General features: G+C 38.9%; 1 protein-coding gene and 1 pseudogene across 9 annotated transcripts in view; one reads left to right on the plus strand and one right to left on the minus strand.

Moving 5' to 3' along the window:
• The window catches only part of NCOA6 (nuclear receptor coactivator 6), a 96,426-nt gene that overhangs the window by 44,104 nt on the left and 25,431 nt on the right, over positions 1-26,891 (minus strand). For 8 of the 9 annotated variants that reach the window (XM_070381623.1, XM_070381622.1, XM_070381621.1 and 5 more), the window contains 3 exons: positions 16,707-16,812; positions 12,364-12,645; positions 8,978-9,133 (listed from right to left, as the gene is read on the minus strand). In XM_070381623.1, the coding sequence (XP_070237724.1) occupies positions 8,978-9,133; positions 12,364-12,598 (391 nt within the window). In that variant the 5' untranslated portion in view covers positions 12,599-12,645; positions 16,707-16,812. The remainder of the gene's footprint in view (positions 1-8,977; positions 9,134-12,363; positions 12,646-16,706; positions 16,813-26,891) is intronic. The other variant, XM_070381617.1, reaches the window with a different exon arrangement.
• On the plus strand, positions 2,876-3,760 carry LOC102267426 (small ribosomal subunit protein eS1 pseudogene; annotated as a pseudogene).

A 26,891-nucleotide genomic window follows, 5' to 3' on the forward strand; every position in this document is an offset into this window, starting at 1 on the left:
AAACAAGTTTTGGGATGCTTCCTGAGCTTAAACCCAAATTTTGACTATTCTTACTCTGGTAGACAGCACCACCTTGTGGACAGAAAAAAGTATAGCTAGCCTGTGGTTGAGGATTTGAAAGGCTGCATTCACCATGCTCCTTACTGTTTTAGGAGAAGATGACAAAGAATGAAGCCAATGAAGGCACAGCAGTTTTCTGTCTTGTCACGATATAGGTCAGCTAGATAAACAGATAAAATATTAACTATTGTGACCAGGCAGATAGCTTGGTAATAGGGAACAAATATCCTAACAATAAGTGACCAATCGCCAGGGGCTATACAATGTTCTAAATTGCCTATGGGAGTTAGGAATAAAAGAGAAAAAGAATACAGATCTTGAGGGTTTCCACCAAAGGGAAAGAACTATTAACATACTAAATTTGTGAAGACATTCTAGGTGGAAGAACTTTTGTTTTTGAAATGGACAACAGATCATAAAAGTGGCTTGTGGCTGTTACTAACAGCTCAGATGTGGTCCTTGCCAGTCTCTCTAATCTCAATTCAAACTAGTCTCTCTTTCAATAACAAGGACTCAGGCTCAGTGGGATTTTTTACTTTCTTAGGCACACAAACCCACTTTTCACCTTAAGGCCTTTGTACAAGTTGTTCTCTCTGCCTAGAGCAGTTCTCCTGCACTCCTCACATAAACCATCTTCTCAATTATCCGTTTAAGATTAAGTGTCACAAGCCCCAAAAGTCTTCTCCAATCATTTTTTCCAAGGTCAGGTCACCCTTATCAAAACATCTTGTTACTTCTTCAGAGCACATTCCATGTAGTTATTCATTCACTTATTTTCTTGTCTGCCTCTCCTTTATGGGCTTCTGAGGTAGCACTAGTGGTTAAGAATCTAGCTGCTGATGCAGGAATGCAAGAGACATGGGCTCGATCATTCGGTCGGGAAGATCCTCTGGAGTAGGAAATGGCAACCCGCTCTAGTATTCTTGCCTAGAAAATCCCATGGACAGAGGAGCCTACAGTCCATGGGGTCGCAAAAAGTCAGACATGACTGAGCACGTACACACACTCCCCGTTATATCTGTTCTCCCAGGATAGTTATTAATAGTTATTCATAGTAACTCTATTTATTTTCATTTCCTAATTTAAAAGATAAATTTTATGGCCACCTTAATTATATCCTTTAAACACTGAACAGTACCTGGTGTACATAACAGGCACTCATTAGCTATTTACTGACTACATGATGAAAAGTCATCTTATCATAACCTTACAAAGAATCATAGGAGTTTTTCCATATGACAATTGCATTCCAGGAAAACCTCACGGTCCACAAAAATCTCACACTGAAAATAATAGGTTTCATGGGAGAAACACTGTTGAGGCAAACTCAAAACCCATGCGACTTTGTAACTAGAGCTCTAATGAAAACAAAAATTGGTGTAGGCAACACACCCGAACACTAGAGTGGAAATGCCTGGTTAAAGCTGGGAGAGAATGCAGATGCAATGGAGCTTTGAGCTGGTGGGGCTGCCCTCCAGGTGGGCATGCTACTGCTAAGTCACTTCAGTCATGTCCGACTCTGTGTGACCCCATAGACGTCAGCCCATGAGGCTCCCCTGTCCCTGGGATTCTCCAGGCAAGAACACTGGAGTGGGTTGCCATTTCCTTCTCCAAGGCAGGAAAGTGAAAAGTGAGAGTGAAGTCGCTCAGTCGTGTCCAACTCTTAGCGACCCCATGGACTTCAGCCCACCAGGCTCCTTTGTCCATGGGATTTTCCAGGCGAGAGCACTGGAGTGGGTTGCCATTGCCATCTCCAGGTGGGCATGGGAGGAAGTAAAGTTCACAAGCTGAGAGCCACGCAATGCTGAGGGCGTACTTCTGGGGAAGGTACATGAGTGTAACTTCTCATTCTCAATTTTCTGAAAAAAAAAAAGCTGAAAGGACTCCCAGCCATAAAGCAACAGATCAAACGGTTTATGGACAATTAACCTTCTATTCCTACTATTCTAACTCCCTTTGCCCTGGAAAAAAAAATAATGTATGAATAAACACAATTTCCATACTATACTACTGTTATTTCCCTATTTGCAAGCTGCACATAAGTTAGTTGTTGTCAAGGAAACACACATAGAAGAGAACACTACTGGCTCTCCAACCTGCTGACTGGGGTTGGAAGACTATGACCCATGGGCCAAATCAAGCCTGTTGCCTGTTCAGATAAATAAGTGTTACTAGAACACAGCCACATTCACTCATTTACATATTGCTTTGACTGTTTTTTGCACTATAGCAGCACAGCTGAGTTGTCTTGACAGAGATCTTCTGGCCCACAGAGCCAAAAATTTTTACTCTTTGACCCTTTACGGACTCCTACTTTAAATCAGAATAAATTTACAGAGGAGTCACAAAATGTCCTCAAAAGAGATGTCTCCTCAACTCCCTGGCCAAAACTCAAAAGAAGGGTACAAGGAGTGTTCTTCAATGGAGAAAAGACTGTGTGTCCTTGGGTGTAGGACAGCCTGTCCCTCCAGCCCTGCAGCAGACACCACAATAGTGGCAATACCTTCTCTTATAACCTAAAAGGCATGAGCCCGTCATCAGTTTCACAAAAGCAACAGCTGCTGCCACCACTTTCACTTTTGCCTGAATTCCCAGTGGATGTGGAAAGAGAAAAGGAGATCACCCGGGACATAGCTGTACTCCAAATGTTAAAAAAAAAAACTCTTTTCTGTAGTATGATAAACACTGCCACATGTAAATTTCATAATTTCTTATATGTTATCTATTTTGCTTCCATGCTGGTATTTCTATTTTAATTTATGGCTACAGGAATAAACAGGAGTCTTACTCTTTTGAAGACCTGTAAGAAATAGGAATGATTAAGAGAAGAAACTTGGGGTCTTACAGACAGTGCATTCTGCCCTGCTCACCGAAGTTCTCAAGTAAGCTATGCGTCTGCCCTTTTGGCTTTCTGAACGTCACCAAGACGGTCGGCAAGAATAAGCGCCTTACGAAAGGAGGCAGAAAGGGAGCCAAGAAGAAAGTGGTTGACCCATTTTCTAAGAAAGATTGGTATGATGTGAAAGCACCAGCTACGTTCAATACAAGGAACAGTAGGAAAGCACTGACCACAAGAACTCAAGGAAACAAAATCACATCTGATGGCCTCAAGGGTTGTGTTTTTGAAATGAATCTTGCTGATCTGCAGAATGATGAAGTTGCCTTTAGACAATTCAAGCTAATTACGGAGGATGTTCAGGGCAAAACCTGCCTGAGATTTCCATGGTATGGATCTTACCTGTGACAAAATGTGCTCGATGGTCAAAAAATGGCAGACCATGACTGAAGTCACGTTGATATCAACGTGCTTCATCTGTTCTCATGTGTGTTTTACTAAAAAACGCAACAATCAGATTAGGAAGACCTCTTATGCCCAGCACCAGCAGGTGCGCCAGATTCACAAGAAGATGATGGAAATCATGACCTGAGAGGTGCAGACAAATGACTTGAAGGAGGATGTCAACAAACTGATTCCAGACAGCACTGGAAAAGACAGAGAAAAAGCTCGCAAACCTATTTTTCCACTCCATGATGTCTTCGTTAGAAAAGTAAAAATGCTGAAGAAGCCCCAGTTTGAAGAGGGAAAACTCACGGAGCTACATGGCGAAGGCAGTAGTTCTGGAAAAGTTGCTGGGATGAGACAGGTGCTAAAGCTGAACAAACTAATGGATACAAGCCAAGAGTCCAAGAACCTGTTTAAAATGAAGACTTTTAATGGTGACAAACAAAAGATCTTATTTGTGGTTTAAAAAAAAAAAGAGAAGAGTGAGACACACTCTGCTCTCAGTGGAGAAAGGTGTTTCCTTTCTCCACTGGAAAACACTACCACAAAGCCCTTATAATTCAGGTAAATAGGTAACATAGACTATAAAATGTTTAGGGTTTTTAAGAAACTGCTTATATGTTTCTTATAAAAAAATGTATGTTGATGTGCTTATAAAACATAAACAACCTATATGATGTTATTAACAATAGCTGTTTGACTTCTACACTTCCTAAAAGTTCATCCTATATTTAATAGATTGCAGTGAATTAATTTTACTTTTCTGAATCCTTTTGGACAATCAAAACAAACTGGTTATTGTTTAAGCCACTAGTTTCTTATTTATCAAATTATGGAATTCACCTCATTTCTCAATCAATCTCTTAACAATCTGTTTGTTGTTATTGCTCCTTCTGGGGCACAATAACCTATAATCTTAACTGCACAAAATGTGTCTCACTCCTAAACATAAAATGTTGACCTTTCAGTTACTGAGGTTTTGTGGAACTTTTGGGACCTATGCAAGCACAGGGTCAGAAGGGCTTGGCTGACGAGGGCAAGTGAAGGCTGGAATCACTCACTGGTTGCCACCCTGTTTGCACCAACGCAGGAGGGGGAAAGAAGGTTTTAGTACGTTGGGCACCAAAAGACAGACGCTCCTCTGTGCTTCCTCATACTTGGTAGTTACCTCTCTCAGGTTTATCTCCCTCATCAAGGTCATGAGCTCCTTCTGAGTTCATAAAGGCAAAGCCCATATTTTGCTTATCATGTACTCCAAGAGCCAAAGCAAACTAGTGCTATTATATGTGCTTCCTTTACTTTTATTCAGCATATGTTTATTAAAGACTTAACATGCACAGGCAAGTAAAGATGTAACAGTGAGCAAAACAAAATATGGTTTCTGCCCCTACTGGAGCCTGGAGTCCATGGGGGAACAAAACAATCATCAAAATAACTGCTCTAGTCGAAGTGTAAGAAATGATCAGAGCTGAAGAAAACCAGACTTTTGCAAGAGCATGTGAAAAAAGATTCTGATTCAGTCAAGGAGTTCAGAAAACACATCCTTAAGATCTAAGCTGATACTTGAAGGCTGGGTATATAACTAATGGAAAAGGGAATGGTAGGGATATCCATACAGAGGAGACACCAATGCAAAAGACCTGTGACAGGAAGAAGAAATGTATATTCAAGGAACCAAAAGAATGCTGAAGAGGCTAGAACAGACAGCAAGGAGGAGGGAGGAGAGCTGGACAAGATAAGACTAGATGAGAAATGTAAAGGTCAGACTATGCAAAGCCCGAGGTCACAATACAGAGTTTGGACATTATTCTGCAAATAATGGCCAGTCATAGCACGGTTTTAAGGTGTGTGTGTACCGTATTTTCATTTTTAAAAGATCATGCTGACAAAAACATCTGCAAATGAATACTACAAAAGGATTGTTCAGGGCCTCTGTTAGATAAATAAAAAACAAATACTAAATCAGGCATATTGGGTGAAAGGAAGCAGATGAAATTAGGTATTTTTTTAAGGTTTTTTTTTTTTTTTTTTTAATGTGGACCATTTTTAAAGTCTTTATTGAATTTGTTACAATATTGTTTCTACTTTAAGTTTTGGTTTTTGGCCTCAAGGTATATGGGGTCTTAGCTTCCTGACCACGGATCAAACCTACACCCTTTGCATTGGAGGCAAAGTCTTTACCACTGGACTGCTAGGGAAGCCCTGAAATTAGATATTGTTTAAAAGACAAATCAGTCCTTGGTTAGGGTGCCAGTAAAACCAATGTTGGACAGACTGATAGCCAAAATCAGTCCAAGGGAATGGAGTCTGAGGCTATGGATGCTGAAGCATCAGGACCCAACGAGAGCCTCAACTCCTTTTTATACTAAAGTGCTACAATGTGAAGCACAGGTAACACGAGTAACTTGTTGTTCAGTCGCTGTCATATCTGACTCTTTGTGACCCCATGAACTGCAGCACACCAGACTTCGCTGTCCTTCACTATCTGACTTTGCTCAAACTCATGTCTACTGAGTCATGATGCCATCCAACCATCTTATCCTCTGCCCCCCTCTTCTCCTTTTGCCTTCAAACTTTCCCAGCATCAGGACCCTTTCCAATGAGTTGGCTCTTCGCATCAGGTGGCCAGAGTATTAGAGCTTTAGCTTCAGCATCAGTCCTTCCAATGAATATTCAGGACTAACGTCCTTTAGGATTGACTGGTTTGATCTCCTTGCTATCCAAGGGACTCTCAAGAGTCTTCTCCAGCACCACAGTTGAAAAGCATCAATTCTTCAGCACTCAGTCTTCTTTATGGACCAACTCTCAAATCCATACATGACTACTGGAAAAACTATAGCTTTGACTAGACGGACCTTTGTTGGCAAAGTGATGTCTCTTTTAATACGCTGTCTAGGTCTGTCATAACTTTCCTTCCAAGAAGCAAATGTCTTAATTTTGTACCTGCAGTCACCATCCACGGTGATTCTGGAGCCCAAGAAAACACAATCTGTCACTTTTCCCCCAACTATTTGCCATGAAGTGATGGGACCAGATGCCATGATCTTAGTTTTTTCAGTGTTGAGTTTTAAGCCAGCTTTTTCACTCTTCTCTTTCACCTTCATCAAGAGGCTCTTTACTTCCTCTTAGCTTTCTGGCATTAGAGTGGTATCATCTGCATATCTGAGGTTGTTGATATTTCTCCCAACAATCTCGATTTCAGTTTGAGCTTCATTCAGCTTGGCATTTTTCATGATGTACTCTGTATAGAAGTCAAAAAAGTAGGGTGACAATATATAGCCTCGACGAACTTGTCTTTCAATTTTGAACCAGTTTGTTGTTCCATGTCCAGTTCTGACTGTTGCTTCTTGACCTGCATATAGGTTTCTCAGGAGGCCGGTAAGGTGGTCTGGTACAATCCCATCTTTTTAAGGATTTTCCACAGTTTGTTGTTATCCACACAGTCAAAGGCTTTAAAGTAGTCAATGAAGCAGATGTTCTTCTGGAATTCCCTTACTTTCTCTATGACCCAACACACGTTGGCAATTTGATCACTAGTTGCCCTGTTTTTTCTAAGTCAAGCTTGTACATCTGGAAGTTCTCGGTTCATGTACTGCTGAAGCCTAGTTTGAAGGATTTTGAGCATTACCTTGCTATCATGTGAAATGAGTGCAATTGTATGGTAATTTGAACATTCTTTGGCATTGCCCTTCTTTGGAACTAGAATGAAAACCGACCTTTTCCTCAGACTGTAGCCACTGCTGAGTTTTCCAAATTTGCTGACATATTGAGTGCAGCACTTTAACAGCTTCACCTTTTAGGATTTGAAATAGCTCAGCTGGAATTCCATCACCTCCACTAGGTTTGTTTGTAGCAATGCTTCCTAAGGCCCACTTGATTTCATACTTTGGGATGTATGGTTCTAGGTAAGTGATCACACCATTGTGGTTATCTGGGACATTAAGACCTTTTTATACAGGTCTTCTGTGTATTCTTGCCACCTCTTCTTAATATCTTCTGCTTCTGTTAGGTCTTTACCATTTCAGTCCTTTATTGTGCCCATCTTTGCATGAAATGTTCCTTTGGTATCTCCAACTTTCTTGAAGGAATCTCTAGTCTTCCCCATTCTATTGTTTTCTTCTATTTCTGTACATTGTTCACATAGGAAGGTCTTATCTCTCCTTCCTATTCTCTGGAACTCTGCATTCAGCTGGGTATACTTTTCCTTTCTTCCTTGCCTTTTGCTTCTCTTCTTTTCTCAGCTATCTGTAAGGCCTCCTCAGACAACTACTTTGCCTTCTTGCATTTCTTTTTCTTTGGGATGGTTTTGGTTACTGCCTCCTGTATACAATGTGACAACCTCAGTCCATAGTTCTTCAGGCACTCTGTCTATCAGATCTAATCCCTTAATCTATTCATCACCTCTACTGTATCCTCATAAGGGATTTGATTTAGGTCATAACTGAATGGCCTAGTGGTTTTTCCTACTTTCTTCAATTTAAGCCTGAATTTTGCAATAAGGAGCTGATAATCTGAGCCACAGTCAGTTCCAGGTCTTGTTTTTGCTGACTATATAGAGCCACTCTATCTTTGGCTGTAAAGAATATAATCAATCTGATACCTGGTGATGTCCATGTGTAGAATCATCTCTTGTGTTGTTGGAAGAGGGTGTTTGCTGTGACCAGTGTGTTTTCTTGACAAAACTCTGTTAGCCTTTGCCTTGCTTCATTTTGTACTCCAAGGCCAAACTTGCCTGTTAACCTAGGTATCTCCTGACATCCTATTTTTGCATTTCACTCTCCTAAGATGAAAAGAACATCTTTTTTTGGTGTTAGTTCTAGAAGGTCTTATAGGTCTTCATAGAATCAGTCAACTTCAGCTTCTTCAGCATTAGTGGTTGGGGAACAGACTTGGAATACTGTGATGTTGAATGGTTTGCTTGGAAATGAACAGAGATCATTCTGTTGTTTTTGAGACTGCATCCAAGTACTGCATTTCAGACTCTTGTTGACTATGAGGGCTACTCCATTTCTTCTAAGGGATACTTGCCCACAGTAGTAGATATAATGGTCATGTGAATTAAATTTGCCCATTCCTGTCCATTTTACTTCACTGATTCCTAAAATGTTGATATTTACTCTTGCCATCTCCTGCTTGACCATATCCAATTTACCTTGATTCATGGACCTAACATTCAAGGTTCCTATGCAATATTGTTCTTTACAGCATCAGACTTTACTTTCACCACCAGACACATACACAATTCAGCAATGTTTCCACTTTGGCCCAGCTCTCTTTCTGGAGCTATTTCTCTGCTTTTCTCCAGTAGCACATTGGACACCTATCAACCTGGGAAGCTCACCTTCCGGTATCATATTTTTTGCCTTTTCATACTGTTCTTGGGGTTCTTAAGGCAAAAATACTGGAGTGGTTTGCCATTCCCTTCTCCAGTGGACCACATTTTGTCATAGCTTCATTGAGCTATGCAAGCCCCTTCTTCACCACGACAAGGCTCTGATCCATGTGATCATTTTGGTTAGCTTTCTGTGAGTTACCTGGCATTGTGAATTCAACTTAAGAGGAACAGACAAAGCGGCACATGCTATAAATCATGCTATATTCTAGTATTCCTATAATCTGGAACCAGACATGTACCTTCAATCTGAACGGAGAGAATTCCCAGATCCCGAAGCTGCTGGTTGTTGCTCTGAGCCAGGATCCGAAGCCGCTCCGCTGCTTCCCGGGGGATATTGAATGTCACACGCACGCTATTCCAGGGCTCCACCTTCTGTACCTTTAGCTTGCTGGATTCTTGGTCATGAAAGGAAGAGAATAATATTAGTAATGTTTTAGCCATCAGAAGACATGGAATGAACAACAACAAGGAAGTAAAAGAACAAGGTAGAATACCAGTATGGAGTAGCTGAGAGAGCTTAAGCTTTGGTATTAAACCTTAAATTTAATCCCAGCTTTACCACTTAGCACCTGGGAAATCATGAACAAGTTATTTAACATTTCTGAAACTTACCTTTTTCTTCTCTAAAACTATGAAAAAACTACTTCATGAGACTGTGAGTGCTAAATTATATAATAATATGCCAAAAATCTAGCATAGCACCTGACATACCACAGGCACTTAATAGATGGAAAGCAGTAAGATGGAATAAGGATCATATGAGAGAAGGGAGAGATAAGTTTAAATTACTAGAATAAGGTCTACTTCTAGACTCAGTTTAATGTATGTGAACTGAAAAGCTAAGAAAGTTTAAGTTTCTAATTTTAAGTGAAATTCTATAAAAATTCAACTGGCAGATATGCCAACTGTAGGATATTAGGGAATATACAGCTACAATTCACTAAACTTGTTTAAAGAAAGAGCACTGAAAAGGAAGATAGTAGATTCACTTATAAAATGTTAAGCAATTATACTTCTTCAAATGAAAAAGTTGAACTTTTAGTACTTATATTTAAATTTTCACTGAGCATCTCTGTGAAACATATTCAGAGATATAGGGAGCAAACATTTCTTCCAATGTCCTGTAAATGCTTCAGTTTAAGGAAGGCTTAAGTCTTGATTCTTTACGTCTCTGATTTCTAATCTTTTTCTATTTTAAACAAGAGTAGAATTTCCACTGAAGCACACCAAACTGAGGAGAAAAGCAACATAAATCTCACAACTATATTTCAGTTAGGATAAGAAAACATTACATTTCAGCAAACCTGAAAAGTCAATGCAAACTTCGAAGATGTTTTTAAATTATAATGCAAAAGTTAAACTAATCGAGCAGGTAATGTTGTTTATAATTACAGCTTACAGATGGAAAGCAAATCCGAGGTCCAGTTAGATAATAGTAAAAAAACATTTTTTCCCCAACAACCCCAAAATAATTTTTCCTTTTGTTATAAACTCAGCTACATCAAATCTTTTGTAGCCTCCATTCAATTATACATTCAAGTATTGAGAAAATGGTCATTTAGGCATATATGTCCTCAAAATAAGAAATTTACATGGATAGGGGAAAGTGTCTACATGTTCCCTAAAAGCCCCTTCTACCTCCAAAACCATTATACATTATCAGTTTATCCAGACATGGAGTCCACTTGTTCTAATATGGAAAAAAAGAGACCACTGGCTAAGAGCACTGAGATATATAATCTAGGAAATTTAGGAAGGATTATGCATGATTCAGTCCAAATGTATTTTATTGGGGAGGAAACTGAAGCCCAGAAAATCTAAGAGATTTACCCAGAATCCAGTAGCTACCTATCACTAAAATGGCATTAAAATCCAGCTCTGATTTTCAGGCCATTTTCCTTTCCATGACACTTATACATCCAAATAGCAAAAGGCAGGGAGCTTGAGATTCTGCTACCACAGAGGACAAATGCTGCAGGGCTTCTTCTCAGTCTGAACAGTACTGGAATCTTATACCTATGTGGCCCAGACAAACATTAAACTTGCTTTTGATGTTAGCTACTTGTGATAAGCCTAAAGAAAAAATTTTAACTATAACACTGCTATATTTTATCAAAAAAATTTTTTTTTCTTAACTTTCATCATATTTGAGAACATCTAACTTAAAATAGTTTTTGGACCAAGAATATAACTGATAACCATGTCTGAGTTTACTAATGTATTTAAAACCCATTAATAAACTAATTCAGCTATTTAAAAACAAGAAAAAATGTGGATAATTAAGAACAATGAACAATCAGACCCAGCTAGCCCTTAAAATATGATATATCATAACATGATTATGGTGGCAATTACAACTTGCACCATAAAATTCTCTAATAATGTATTAAATAATCCATAACTAGAAAGAAGCCTGAAACAACAGTTTTTTTTAAAAAAGAGCCATTGAAAAAAAATTAAAAAGCTCTCTTCCTGACATTAATTCTAAAGAATAAGACCTCAAAACCTAAAAAAGTTGGTTAGCACTTAAGATTTGTGATAAAAGGATAAAATCTAGGCTTTGCACTATGTCTGAAGGGATTAAATAATTGTGCTAACCAGAAAAGATGGAGAACATATAAACCAAAGTCGACAAGCACAAATTCCCGTAAGACCACTATAGGCTATCTAAATGTGTGAAGAGGCCAGATGGGACTATGGTGAGGGGAAGGTATATCTTCAGCGGCAGCTGCTACTTAGCACCACCTGGGATAGGAGAGTTCAATGTTATTAGACCTTTCCTGTATAAAGACAAATCCAAAATCTGAATTTTAATGTAAAATATCTATTTCTTGAAGCACTGGCAATAAAATTCAAACACCAGAAAACAAATAAACAAACAAAAAAATAATCAGAAAAACTAAAGTATGTAACACATGGCTGCACACTGGTTCCAGTGGGCTATTAGTTAACCTCTGATCTAAAATTTAAGACAACAAATTTCAAATACATTTTAAGTAAAGCCAAAAAAGCCATGGAGTAAAAGATTTTTGTAAGCTTTAAGTGGCCTCAAAGAGCCAGTCATTTTATAGGACAGGAAACTAAAGACCAGAGAGCTAAAAACAATAAATAAATTTGGGTCTGGAGAATTACTCCCATCCATTTTTGTTGTTGTTGTTTAGTCACTCAGTCATGTCCAACTCTTTTGTGATCCCATGGACTGTAGCTTGCCAGGCTCCTCTGTCCATGGGATTTCCCAGGCAAGAATACTGAAATGGATTGCCATTTCCTCCTCCAGGGGCTGGATCTAGCCGACCCAGGGATTGAACCTGTGTCTCTTGCGCCTCCTGCATTGCAGCTGGATTCTTTACTACTGAGCCACCTGGGAAGCCTGCTCCTATCCATTAGAACAGATAATTTAAGGATTACAATGCTAAGCAATGCTTTATATTCAGTCACTCCATGTACTTAAAAAAATACAACAGCATTTCTATGAAAAAAAATCCTAAAATTCCAACTTTGCAATTAAAATCAGCCTTTCAACCTACAGCAAAGTACAGCACAGCTGTACTTTGTAAAACTCAAGATAACCACAGAAGGGCAATTCAAAAACAGTAACAAAAGGAAAAATAATTAAGCAAATTACCCATGTGTAACAAATTGGGCACATTCTCCAATATTGTGTCCAATTTCCATTTGAAGTCTTTATCATCTATATTTCCTTTGAAGGCCACAAAGATTGTGGAATCCTCCAAAATACTATCACTTTTTGAGTCATCATCTTCTAGTCCAGAGTCAAAATCCATCTCTGAGTCTTCTACTGTTGATGAACACAAGGAAGTATAGATGTCTTCTAAGTTTGGAAGGTCATTCAAAACCATGGTGAATATTATTCCAGAAGCATATGTCAAGTGGACAATAAAAAAACCTTTCAAAACAGAAGATACAAAAAAGTATTACAACACATACTTACACAATCAACAATATATAGTTCTATGAAAACTAATTTATTTGACAAGTAATAACAAAATACTATAAAGTAAATTAAAAATTACAGTGAGGATAAACTATTTTAATTAAGATATTCTATAAGTTCTCAAAGATACTAGAAATAAAAATTTACCAGTTTTAACTAAAATTCCTTTTATTTTGTTAGCCTAGAATATAGGCAGAAAGGAACAAGAGATCACAAGAAACTAAAATAGGTATCTTCTAAGAGTTAATTCATATAAGCCTTTGGTTGACCCCCACAGAGCAAGACTCAGGCTGACCACAAGACTCTGCTTACTCCTGTCCTAACAAATGCTTCAGAGCAACCAAGGTTTCTAAAGTCCTCCTCTTCAACCTGCAAAGGACAACCTGACCTAACTAAGAGCATCTGCATGACTACCTAAAATTCCAAAGTCTTTCACAAGGACCATTTAAAATAACTTTTAAAGGGTTATTGATAGTGGCATAGCTAAAAATAATGATTCAGAAACAGAAAAAAAAAGAAAGAAAAAGTTTTGAAAGAAAAAAAAAGAAAAATACTTTTGCAAAAGGAAAACAACTGGTTACCACATGTTTACAGAGGCAAAGAACTACGTCTAGGACAGAACCAAATTACTTTTTAACTTTTAGGTTTAGAGAACTCAAATTTTCTGCTATTTTCAGTTATGTTGCCTACCAAAGAACACAAATATTAAAGACCACACCACATGGCCATTTCCTCCATTATCTCTGGGACTAATGATCACATTCTTAATCCAAAAGTGAATGAATAAACATCAATTTTTATCAATGTGTGTTAAGCAAGAATGGCAAGGAAATAAGAACCTCACACAAATCTTCTAATTAAAAAAAATTCCTTACATAAAGCATAATTACAACTATGGGTTTTTTTTTTTTTTAAAGATGATTAAGAAAAAAGGACTGAAAATAAATCAACTAAAATACAAATAGTGATTGTACTAGGTTGGCAAGATTGCTGGTAAATTTTCCTATTTTCCAAATATGCTATAAGTCATTAGGAAAAAGGAAAGCTGCATATGCTGTACTATGATTATATTTCCTGCACAAATAGGAAAAAAGAATCAACTTTTAAAAATTAACGGTTCTGTTTTAAATAGTCAGTAAACTTCAAGAGCAAAGGCTTTTCAAAAACTAACCTAAGCAACCTTAAGGGCGAAAATTTCTCTGTTGTAAATACGAAAAAAAAATTTACATTTGAGCAGAGTACCTTATAGTCTGGCAATTATAACCTTTTCTAGCACCATCAGTGTTACAAAGGAATAGTATAATTTGAATGGTTAAGAAAAAACAGCATTCAGAAAATCCTTTATAAATACCATTGCCCTTAGTCAATCACTCTCTACATTTTACTGATATCAAGGAACTTTAAAGGTAAATAAATAAAACTAAAAAATATTCTAAGGGTTTAAAAGCTGCTGCCTGGGAATTCCCTGGTGGTCCACTAGTTAGGGCTCCAGGCTTCTACTGCACGGGCACGGTTTTGATCCTTAGTCTTGGTCAGGGAACTAAGATCCCCGGCAAAACTCCCCTACAAAAGTCAAAGAAAAGAAACCAAACAAACAAATCCCTGCTTGGTCATGGCATGTAGGCTGTGCATCCAGATTTGGAAAACTCCCTACTGGCAGACAAGAAGTCAGCTACTAACTTTGTTAGGTGTGATAATAATGGTGCTGTGGTTATAAAGGACAATGTGCTTACTATCTCTTAAGAGATAATAAGCATTTATCTTTTAGGCCATGCCACGTGGCACATGGGATCTTAGTTCCTGACCAAGGACCGAACCCTGCAATGGAAGTCCAGAGTCTTAATCACTGACCCCTGGGGAAGTCCCACGAGATGCATACTGAAGCATTTAGAGGTAAAATGTCATGATGTCTATAGTTTACTTTAAAATAATTCAGGAAAAAAAAAAACAGATCAACCAAATGTTGTTGTTTAGTTGCTAAGTCATATCTGAGTTTGTGACCCCATGGACTGTAGCCCACCAGATACTCCTCTGTTCATGGGATTTCCCAGGCAAGAATACGGATGTGGGTTGCTATTTCCTTCTCCAGGGCATCTTCCTGACCCAGGGATCAAACTCGACTTTGAAGGCAGATTCTTTTACCACTGACCCACCTAACAAAATGTTAATAATGGCTAATTATAGATGATGGGTATATGCGTGTTCACTGTATTTTTATCTGTACTATAATTTACATATATTTGAAACTGATCATAATAAAGAGTTAAAAAAATTTTTTTTTAAAAAGGGAAAAGCAAGCATACCAGAAACACCATACTGTTTCACAGTAAAATTCCGCCAGACATAGGAAATGTGAAACAGCTTATTTAGGAATATCTTCCAAATCACAGTAGGTTTTAAATATATATATATTTGAATACATATTTATAAAAATATAAATTTACTTTTCACATATATTACATATATTTAGCTACTTATAAGAGTCTTTTCAGATATAAATATATGTATTTATACATATTCAGATTTATATGTGAATAATCGTTAAAAGATTGTCACAGACTATTCAGATTATCTGCCATTTGAGTAAAAAGATAAGACACTATTATACACCTCAGAAATCACAAATTCATATACCTACAGGCTTCAGGTGTGTAAAATAAGGGAAGAATGTTGAATATCAAATGTATTTGCATATACGTATGAATGGTTTGAGCAATGGGAAACTCGAATACCCATCTATGCTAGGCACTTGCTACTTTGCTCCACTTTATTACTTTCTTTCTGGAGGGATGGAAGGAGTTGCGCAGGCACAGGACTAACATTCTGAATTTTAAGAAAAGACTGGTGGCTCAGACAGTAAAGAATCTGCCTCCAATGTGGGAGACCTGGGTACAATCCCTGGGTTGGGAAAATCCTCTGAAGGAGGGCATGACAATCCACTCCAGTATTCTTGCCTAAGGAGAAGGCAATGGCACCCCACTCTTGCCTGGAAAATCCCATGGGTGGAGGAGCCTGGTAGGCTGCGGTCCATGAAGTCGCCAAGAGTCGGACATGACTGAGCGACTTCATTTTCACTTTTCACTTTCACGCACTGGAGAAGGAAATGGCAACCCACTCCAGTGTTCTTGCCTGGAGAATCCCAGGGACGGGGGAGCCTGATGGGCTGCCATCTATAGGGTCACACAGAGTCGGACACGACTGAAGTGACTTAGCAGCAGCAGCATTCTTGCCTAAAGAATCCCCGTGAATAGAGGAGCGTGACAGGCTACAGTCCATGGCGTCGCAGAGTGGGACACAACTGAGCGACTAAGCACAAAATCCATATGTTGAGTAAAATCTCCAAATTTAAGAACAGATTTATATTTCTGGAAAATACCCTATGGGCCAAATGAAACACACTGCTGCATATGGCCCACCAGCCATCAGTTTTCAATTTCTAATTAAGTCTAGTCAGTTTCTAATTAAGTCTAATAAGTCTAAGTCTAACCTGGATTGAGTTAAATCCAAGTATAACTTACAAAACTGGTAGAACACTAGAGTGTTAAGTTGCTCAGTCGTGTTCTATTCTTTGCAACCCCATGGACTATAGTCTACCAGGCGCCTCTGTTCATGGGATTTTTCCAGGCAAGAATACTGGAGTGGGTAGCCATTCCCTTCTCCAGAGGATCTTCCCTACCCAAGGATCAAACCTGGGTCTCTTGAACTGCAGGCAGATTCTTTACCGTCTGAGCCACCTGGGAAGCCTGGTAGAACACTAGGCCTCAGTGAGTTATGCTGGGTTTGGTGGAATGCTGGAAGAGACCAGGTATTTAAAATGCATTTAAGTGTTATCATGTGCCTCTTGGGAGGTCTGTGGATTCACAGAGAGAATAAAAAAAGAGCAAGATCAAGGTCTTAATTTCAGAGAAACAGAAGGCATTTTAAGAGAATTTCGCTATATAACTTTGGTAGTGTCATTCCACTGGTAGGAATTGAGTTGAGCCATATTTACTCTCATATAAGTTTTCACTCACCAAAATGTTTTTCTTAATTTTTATCATTTGTCCAGGTCATCTTCTAAGTCCAAACAAGCTGGCATTTTTACGGCCTGTATTTTAAGGTAGCAGTCAAATAAATAGCCTAACAACAACAAAAAAAAGGTAAAGTATTATACAGAAATTACAGAGGTGACCCATCCTTCCATCAGAACACAAACATGACAATTTATCAAGTCAACTCAGACATGTTCCGATAACAATAAAACAGGGTTTTCATGAAATATGCAAAGAATAGTTCCCCCCACCCAGAGATCTTAGAGCACTCATTGGGCTTCCCTGGTGGCTCAGATGGTAAAGTATCTGCCTGCAATGCAGGAGACCCAGGTTCGATCCCTGGGTGAGATGGGTATGGCTACCCATTCCAGTATTCTTGCCTGGAGGATTCCAAGGACAGAGGAGCCCGGTGGGCTATTAGTCCATGGAGTTACAAATGTAAAGAATAACTCCATCAACAAGCAATTTAAAGAATATAGAACCAAAACTCAGGGATGTATGCCAGAATTATGAAACTGGGACTCTAAGCTTTAGAAACTTCCCTATACATTCATTTTTTAAATTGGTCAGATTAGAACACTCTTTGACATAAACTGCAGCAATATCTTTTCGGATTCTTCCCCTAGAACGATAGAAATAAAAATAAATGGAAGAACCAAATTAAACTTAAAAGCTTTTGCACAGCAAAGGAAACCATAAACAAAAGACAACATACAGAATAGAGCAAATATTTGCAAATGAAGTGACTGACAGGGGATTAATTTCCAAATTATAAAATTGACTCACAAACTCAGTTCAAAAAAAAACAAACAACCTAATCAAAAAATGAATAGAAGAGCTAGACATTTCTCCAAAGACGACATACAGATGGCCAACAAGCACATGAAAAAATGTTCAACATCACTAGTTAATTATCAGAGAAATGCAAATCAAAACTTCAATGAGGTATCACCTCACTCTGGTCAGAATGGCTATCATCAAGAGTCTATAAATAATAAATGCTGGAGAGGGTGTAGAGAAAAATAAATCCTTCTACACTGTTGGCAGGAGTATAAATTGGTACAGCCACTATGGGGAACAGTATGGAGGTTCCTTTAAACTAGTTATCTACATTCCCACTTCTGGGCATATACTGAACAAACCTATAATTCAAAAAGATACATGCACCCCAATACTCACTGTAGCACTATTTACAATGGCCAAGACATGGAAACAACCTAAATATCAATTGACAGGATAAAGGAGATGTGGGGTGTGTGTGGATACAGATACACACACACACAAATGGAAGATACTACTTAACTATAAAAAAGAATGAAATAATGCCAGTTGCAATTATACTGATGGACCTAGAGATTATCTGAAGTCAGACAAAGACAAATATCACAGGACATGCAGAATCTTGAAAAAAAACAAAGAAGATACAAATCAATTTATTTACAAAACAGAAAAAGACTCACAGACACAGAAAAAAAACTTATGGTTACTAAAGGGGAAAGGGGGAGTGATAAACTAGGAGGTTCACATTACCATATATACACTACTATATATAAAACAGAAGACCAACAAAAACCTACTGTATAGCACAGGGAACTACACTCAATATTGCCTAATAACCTGTAAGGAAAAAGAATATATACATATACATATATGTGAAGTGAAAGTCGCTCAGCTGTGTCTGACTCTTTGAGACTCTATAGACTGTCACCTGACAGGCTCCTCTGTCCATGGAATTCGCCAGGCAAGAATACTGGACTGTGTAGCTGTTCCCTTCTCCAGGGGATTTTCCCAACAGGGACCAAACCCAGGTCTCCCACATTGCAGGTGGATTCTTACCATCTGAGCCACCAGGGAAGCCCAAGAATACTGGAATGGGTAGCCTATCCCTTCTCCAGGGGATCTTTCTGACCCAGGAATCAATCAGGGTTTCCTGCATAGCAGGAGGATTTTTTACCAGCTGAGCTACCAGGGAAACCCATATATACTACTTTGTACATATACTAAATACAAGACCTATACTTTTTTCCTATTTTATCTATACTAGCTATACCTTTTATTTTTCATTAAATTTTCAGTTCAAGTTTTAAAGCATTCTTTATTGTATATATAGAAACTTATGTATGGAAACTGCATAATTTTGGTATGCATCAGGAAAAATTTCCCTCTTAAGAAAATATGTCTACAATGTCTTTAACTGGGCTGCTAAAGTTTCACATTATTGCCAAATACAGATTTTATAATCTCAAATTTTTATTTTATTTTTATTTATTTTTAAACATTTTTGGATGTGTTGGGTCTTCATGACTGTGTGCAGGTGGAGAGGGCTACTCTCTAGTTGCAGTGAGCGGGCTTCTCAGTGCAGTGGCCTCTCTTGTTGTGCAACAGAGGCTCTAGGCACATGGGTTTCCGTAGTTGCAGCACACAGGCTCAGTAGCTGTGGCTCGTGAGCATAGTTGCTCTGCAGCATGTAGAATCTTCCTGAAACAGAGATCGAACCAGTGTCCCCTGCACTGGCAGATTCTTATCCACTGTACCACCAGGGAAGTCCTACAACCTCAAAATTTTAGATAGGGCTTCACTGGTGGTCCACTGGTTATGAACCCGCCTGCTAATGCAGGGGACATGGGTTTGATCCCTGATGCAGGAGAATCCCACATGCTAAGGAGCAACTAAGCTCACGCACCACAACTACTCAGCTTACATGCTGCAACTACTGAAGCCCGTGTGCCTACAGCCTGTGCTCCACAACAAGAGAAGCCACTGCAACGAGAAGCCCACATACCACAACTGGAGAGCGGCCCCTGCTCGCCACAACTAGAGAAAGCCCGCATGCAGCAATGAAGATCCACTGTAGCCAAACATAGATAAACCTTAAAAAATTTTAGATGGATATATGAACTGCTGCTGCTGCTGCTAAGTCACTTCAGTCGTGTCCGACTCTGTGCGACCCCATAGACGGCAGCCCACCAGGCTCTCCTGTTTCTGAGATTCTCCAGGCAAGAACACTGGAGTGGGTTGCCATTTCCTTCTCCAATGCATGAAAGTGAAAAGTGAAAGTGAAGTCGCTCAGTCGTGTCCGACTCTTAGCAACCCCATGGACTGCAGCCCACCAGGTTCCTCCGTCCATGGGATTTTCCAGGCAAGAGTACTGAAGTGGGCTGCCATTGCCTCCTCTGGATATATGAACTAGGTATTAATAAATAATTATTAGAGAAATAACTATTGCTTAACTATTTTTTATCAAGAAAAAGCCAATTTTTAAGTTTCCAATCAATAAAAATTAACCTTTAAGAAAGGCCATAAAGAAAATCTTAATAAATTCAAAAGTAACAATAGGAGAGTCAAATTACTCTGGTGACAATGCACCAAAATTATAAATTTAAAATAAAACCATGGCTTTTCCACTTTAAAACAACAACAAAACCTTTGGTTCTGGGTTAAAAAAGAAACCAAAACAGCAAAACCTTTAGAAATAAGGAGAATACTACACATTGGAACCTAAAGAATATAGCCCAACAAGTTGAGAAGAAAATTCACACAGCCAAGAACACCTGTATCAGGAGAAAATAAAGTAAATTAAACATTTGGCTAAAAAAGTTAGACATGGTATAGTCAAAACCCACATCCCCAGGTAAGGACCCACAAAGGAGAGGATAATCACAGTTGCAGGTGTTTTCCCCAAGAAATGAGGGGTTACAGACACACACAAAGATCCCCAGCATAGGGATTCTGCACTGGGAAGATGAGTCCCCAGAACACCTAGCTTTAAAGGTCAGCAGGGCTTGTGTACAGGACAGCTAGAAGGCTGTAAGAAAGAGACTCTGCTCTTAAAGGGTGCATGTCAAATCTCACATGGTCTCCCAATACAGAGGCAGTAACTTGAAAGGAGCCTGGGTCAGAAACACTTGCTAATCTTGCAGAGCCTCCTGGAGAGGAAGGTATCAACTGGGACACTACCTGGGGACACAGATATTGGTAGCAGCCCAATGGGGGACCTTGTTCTACCATGAAGATACTGGTGCTGGCAAGAGACATTTTGGAGTACTCCCTCTAGCCCTCTAGCCTATTAGTCCTGGGGGCTTTACCCACCCACTAGCAGGCCAGCACCAGCCTCAGCCTCTGAGGGATCTGGCCCTTCCCACCTATGGGCCAACACCAGATCTGAGACCCCTGGGATCCTGTAGACAGTTGTGCCAGGCCCACCACCAGTGGGTTGGCAGCCATCCATGAGGCAGGACCTGGCAGCCAACTAGGCTGGGAGCCAGCCTTGCCTACCAGCATGTCCACAGTACACGGCCCCCCAACAACAAAATGACCCACACAGTCCACAGAGGGCACCCCAAGGGTATACAGCTCTAAGTGACCAAGAGTAGCATGCAGCTGGGCCCCATAGGACGTCTCCTGTATAAGGCTACTTCTCCAAAATTGGGAAATATACAATAACTGGCCTACCTACTACATATTGGGTTGGCCAAAAGGTTTGTTCAGATTTTTCCATAACAGTGGAAAAACCTGAATGAACCTTTTGGTCAAAGCAATAGAAATAAATAGATTTAGGTAAAACAAGGAGATAGAGGAGTATGTTTCAAACAGAGTAACAAAACAAAACCAAAGAAGAAGTTAGTGGAGATAAACAATCCATCTGACAAAGAGTACAGGGTAATGATCATAAGATGCTCAACAAACTTGGAAGAATGAATGAACAAAGTGAGAAATTAAGAGTTAGAAAATACAAAGAAGAACCAAACAGAGCTGAAGGACACAATAACTGAAATTAAAAATACACTAGATGTAATCAACAGTGGATTAGACAATACAGAGGAACAGATCAGCAAACAGGAAGTCAGAGTAATGGAAATCACACAAGCTGAACAGAAAAAAGAACTTATGAAAATGAGGATAGCTTAAGAAATCTCTTGGAAAACTGCAAGCATACTAACATTAGCAGTTTAGAGGCCCAAATAGGAGAAGACACAAAAGGGTATAGAATTTATTCGAAAAATTAGAGTTGAAAACTTCCCTAACCTGGCAAAGGACACAGACATCCACATCTAGGACTTAGTACAGAGTCCCAAACAAGATGAACCCAAAGAGGTCCACACCAAGATATACTATAATTAAAATGGCAAAAGTTAAAGACAAAGAATCTTAAAAGCAGCAAGAGTAGGGAGTTCCCAGTTGTCTAGTGGTTAGGATTCAGCTCTTTCACTGCCATTGTTGGGGTTCAATCCCTGGTTGTGGACCTGAGATCCCACAAGCCACACAGCGTGGCCAAAAGAAGAAAAAAAAAAAGCAGCAAGAGAAAATGCAAATAGTTACATACAAAGGAATTCCCACGGGACCATGAACTGTTTTCGGCAGAAACGTTACAGACCAAAAGTGGCATGATATAATCAAAGAGATGAAAGGAAGAAACCTACAACCAAGAATAGCTTACCCAGCAAGGCTATCATTCAGATTTGAAGGAGAGATGAAGAGTTGTGCAGATAAGCAAAAGCTGAAAGTTCAGTGTCACTAAACTGGCTTTAGAAGAAATGTTAGAAGGACTTCTCTAAAAAAACAAAAAAGACCACAACTAGAAATATCAGAATTATGGGGAATTCCCTGGCAATCCAGTGGTTAGGATTCTGCGCTTCCACTGGAGGGCGAACAGATCTGACCTCTGGTTGGCGAACTAAGATCCTGAAAGCTGTGTGGCATGGTAAAAAAAACACAACAACTTATTTATAAAGTAAAGCATACAGTAAAGGCAGATCGACCACATATAAAACTAGTAGGAAGGTTAAAAGGTTAAAGTAGTATATCATTTCTATCCACAGTAAGTAGTTAAGGGATTCACAAAACAAGAAGAGGTAAAATATAATGTCAAAACATTAAACGTGGTTGGGGAGAGAATAAAAATGCAGAGTTGTTAGAATGTGTTTGAACTTAATTTACACACCCACAGAGCTATATACAAATCTCATGGTAATCACAAAGCAAAAATCTATAATACACACATGCAAAATAGAAAGGAATCCAAACATAATACTAAAGATAGTCATCAAATCACAAGGGAAGAGAGAGAGAAAAAAAATAAGGAACACAAAAGAATTGCAAAACAATCAGAATAAAATCAACAAATGGCAGTAAGTATATACCATCAATTACTTTAAACCTGAATGGCTAAATGCTCCAATCAAAAGACACAGAGTAGCTAAATAGATACAAAAACAAGACCCAGATACACAATGCCTTCAAGAGACTCATCAGATCTAAAACAAAACACAGACTGAACATGAGGGTATGAAATAAGGTATTACATGAAAATAAAAAGGAAGCTGGGTAGCAATACTTGTATCAAACAAAATAAACTTTAAAACAAAGACTAACCAAAAGTATTTTAAACCTCGACTATTTGATTTCAATGTTATCACATTTCTCTGAGAAATTGCAACTCATTTGGTACAGATATTTAAAGCTCTTCCTTCTTCCACTAGTGGCTATTCTCCACTCTTCTCTCATCTTCCTTCTTTCAAAAAGTTAACAGTAAGCTGGGAGCTAAAATGGAGGCTACCGAACAAGGCCTGGTTCATCTCTATCATCACCTCCATCCTAATTTTTCACTGATATACTTAAGGACACACTGAGACTCAAAGTTATTAACAGCACTGGCAACTAGGGCTGCTGCTCAAACAACTGCTGGAGTCAAAAACGACTTTTCTGCCAAAGAGCAGGCACAAATGGGAGCCAGGAGGATAGCAACAGATTTCTAACTTCCTCCAACTACCTGTTCCTAAACAGCTTTCTCCAGAGGCAGCAATGGCAATGCTGTTACATTACCCTTTTGTAAGAGATTCACTTAAAACGGTCAGTGCTATCAGTACTATATACCCACAACCTTCCTCCTGTACTTCAGATTTTGTAACATACAAAGTAGTACATACACCCTGAGATTTGAAGGCAAATGCAGGAAGGGCTGAGATAGCAAAAGCCCTGGGAGCATTACATACTGGAAATCATTTTTTTGTAGCCTAGACTTCAAATTATAAACAATAACAAAAAATCATCTTTTTCAAAGTAAAATTACCAGGCCAAAGGAAGGCATTTCCTCTACTCAATCCAGCAGGAAACACATAAATGACTGCTGGACACTCAAAAGTATTCAGAAACAATGTGAATCAATCAGTCCTTTAACACCTTAAAAGAGAATTCCTACGGCTACCAAATAGCCAAAGAAGGAACAAGTCTACCCTATCTGGCACACACTAGACCTGTATACCCCTCTCCTTACTCAAGGAAGAAAAATTGAGGAGAGAGATAGAAAAACTTTCTGCAACATAAAAGAAAAGAAACTCTGCCTCTGTAATCCAGAAATGAAAATATAAGGCAGCAATCAGTTAAATTTTAGAAATCAATTACATTGCTCTTAACAAACTTGATAAAGCACATTGAAATAAGAGCTCAAAGTTCACAGGCAGAAATGAAAGGAGCTAGTTGAGATGCAGAAATAAATACGACAAGGGGAAAATAAAGGTAAAAATTACAAATACACCAAAGCAGAATTCAAATCTTTACTAGAAAAGTAAAGAGCAAAATACTTTGTTAGAAACACAGGGACAACAAATTCAAAAATTTCTTTCAGAATGGAGTAGGGAAGGACAAATAATGCAAAGTATGAGAGAGGATTGATGAAAAGAGAGAAATAAACTTCAACTAATTTGCTATCCTGGAAACAAACGGACAGAAATAATAATCAAAGATTTTTTTAAAAAGAAAGGTAAACTTTCCTGGGTCAAAGAATGTTCTGCATCTCCAGCTCAAAAGAGCTCACAAAAGACCAGCAAAATTACTAAAAAGAGAGTGACTGGATTTGTTCTAGTGAAACTTTCAGTTTTAAGGATAAAGAAAATGCCCCACAATCAACCAATAAGGAAAAAAGAAGTCATATACAGAAGACCAAAACTTGCTCTGGCCAGATTTTCGCTTTGCAAGACCGGAAGATAATGGCAATATATTAAAGAATTAAGAATGGAAAAAACAAGGAGACCTAATAATTCTGCTCCCTTCCCCACTAAGTTGTCATTCAGTGTGAAATGATACTTTCAGATGTATACCATTCATGTACTTTTTATAAAAAAGTACTAAAAAGTACATTGTCTGAATATAATTAACCAAAAACAAAGACCTTAAGAATAGGAAGGAAAAATTCAATCAGTTAAACATAAGACTGTGCTGTGCTGTGCTTAGTTGCTCAGTTGTGTCCGACTCTTTGTGACCCCATGGACCACAGCCCACCAGGCTCCTCTGTCCATTGGGATTCTCCAGGTAAGAATGCTGGAGTGGGTTGCCATGCCCTCCTCAAACATAAACATAAGACTAAGTCTAAACAGTTATTATAAATATCAGTTCAGTTCAGTCACTCAGTCGTATCCGACTCTTTGCGATCCCATGGACTGCAGCACCCCAGGCCTCCCTGTCCATCACCAACTCCTGGAGTTTACTCAAACTCATGTCCATTGAGTCGGTGATGCCATCCAACCACCTCATCCTCTGTCATCCCCTTCTTCTCCTGCCTTCAATCTTTCCCAGCATCAGGGTCTTTTCCAATGAGTCAGCTCTTTGCACCAGGTGGCCAAAGTATTGAAGTTTCAGCCTCAGCATCAGTCCTTCCAATGAATACCCAGGACCGATCTCCTTTAGGATGGACTGGTTGGATCTCCTTGCAGTCCAAGGGACTCTCAAGAGTCTTCTCCTCCACCACCACAGTTCAAAAGCATCAATTCTCTGGTGCTCAGCTTTCTTTACAGTCCAACTCTCACGTCCATACATGACTACTGGAAAAACCATAGCTTTGACTAGACAGACCTTTGTTGGCAAAGTAATGTCTCTGCTTTTGAATACAGTGTCTAGGTTGGTCATAACTTTTCTTCCAAGGAGTAAGCATCATTTAATTTCATGGCTGCAGTCACCATCTGCAGTGATTTTGGAACCCCCCAAAACAAAGTCAGCCACTGTTTCCACTGTTGCCCCATCTATTTGCCATGAAGTGATGGGACCAGATGCCATGATCTTAGTTTTCTGAATGTTGAGCTTTAAGCCAACTTTTTCACTCTACTCTTTCACTGTCATCAAGAGGCTCTTTAGTTCTTCTTTGCTTTCTGCCATAAGGGTGGTGTTATCTGCATATCTGAGGTTATTGATATTTCTTCCTGCAATCTTGATTCCAGCTTGTGCTTCATCCAGTCTGGCATTTCTCATGATGTATTCTGCATATAAATTAAATAAGCAAGGTGACACATACAGCCTTGACATACTCCTTTCCCGATCTGGAACCAGTTTGTTGTTCCATGTCCAGTTCTAACTCTTGCTTCTTGACCTGCATATAGATTTCTCAGGAAGCAGGTCAGGTGGTCTGGTATTCTCATCTCTTGAAGAATTTTCCAGAGTTTGTTGTATTTCACATAGTCAAAGGCTTTGGCGTAGTCAATAAAACAGAAATAGATGTTTTTCTGGAACTCTCTTGCTTTTTCAATGATCCAGCAGATGTTGGCAATTTGATCTCTGGTTCCTCTGCCTTTTCTAAATCCAGCTTGGACATCTGGAAGTTCAGTTTGTGTACTGTTGAAGCCTGGCTTGGAGAATTTTGAGCAATTTACTTTGCTAGCGTGTGAGATGAATGCAACTATGTGGTAGTTTGAACACTCTTTGGCATTGCCTTTCTTTGGGATTGGAATGAAAACTGACCTTTTCCAGTCCTGTGGCCACTGCTGAGTTTTCCAAATTTGCTGGCATGCTGAGTGCAGCACTTTCACAGCATCATCTTTTAGGATTTGAGACAGCTCAACTGGAATTCCATCACCTCCACTAGCTTTGTTCATAGTGATACTTCCTAAGGCCCACTTGACTTCGCACTCCTGGATATCTGGCTCTAGGTGAATGATCACATCATTGTGATTATCTGGGTCTTGAAGATCTTTTTTATATAGTTCTTCTGTGTATTCTTGCCACCTCTTAATATCTTCTGCTTCTGTTAGGTCCATACCTTTTCTGTCCTTTATTGTGCTACTATAAATATGATTAATACCAATGCTATTTTTGAAAAATTATTATTCAAAATGAAGATAAGGTACAAAATAAAAATTACTATCAGTCACCATGATCTTTATTTGAGTAATATGAAGAATT

Source organism: Bos mutus, chromosome 13, assembly GCF_027580195.1.
Source record: "Bos mutus isolate GX-2022 chromosome 13, NWIPB_WYAK_1.1, whole genome shotgun sequence".
In the NCBI taxonomy this organism is placed as follows: Eukaryota; Metazoa; Chordata; class Mammalia; order Artiodactyla; family Bovidae; genus Bos; species Bos mutus.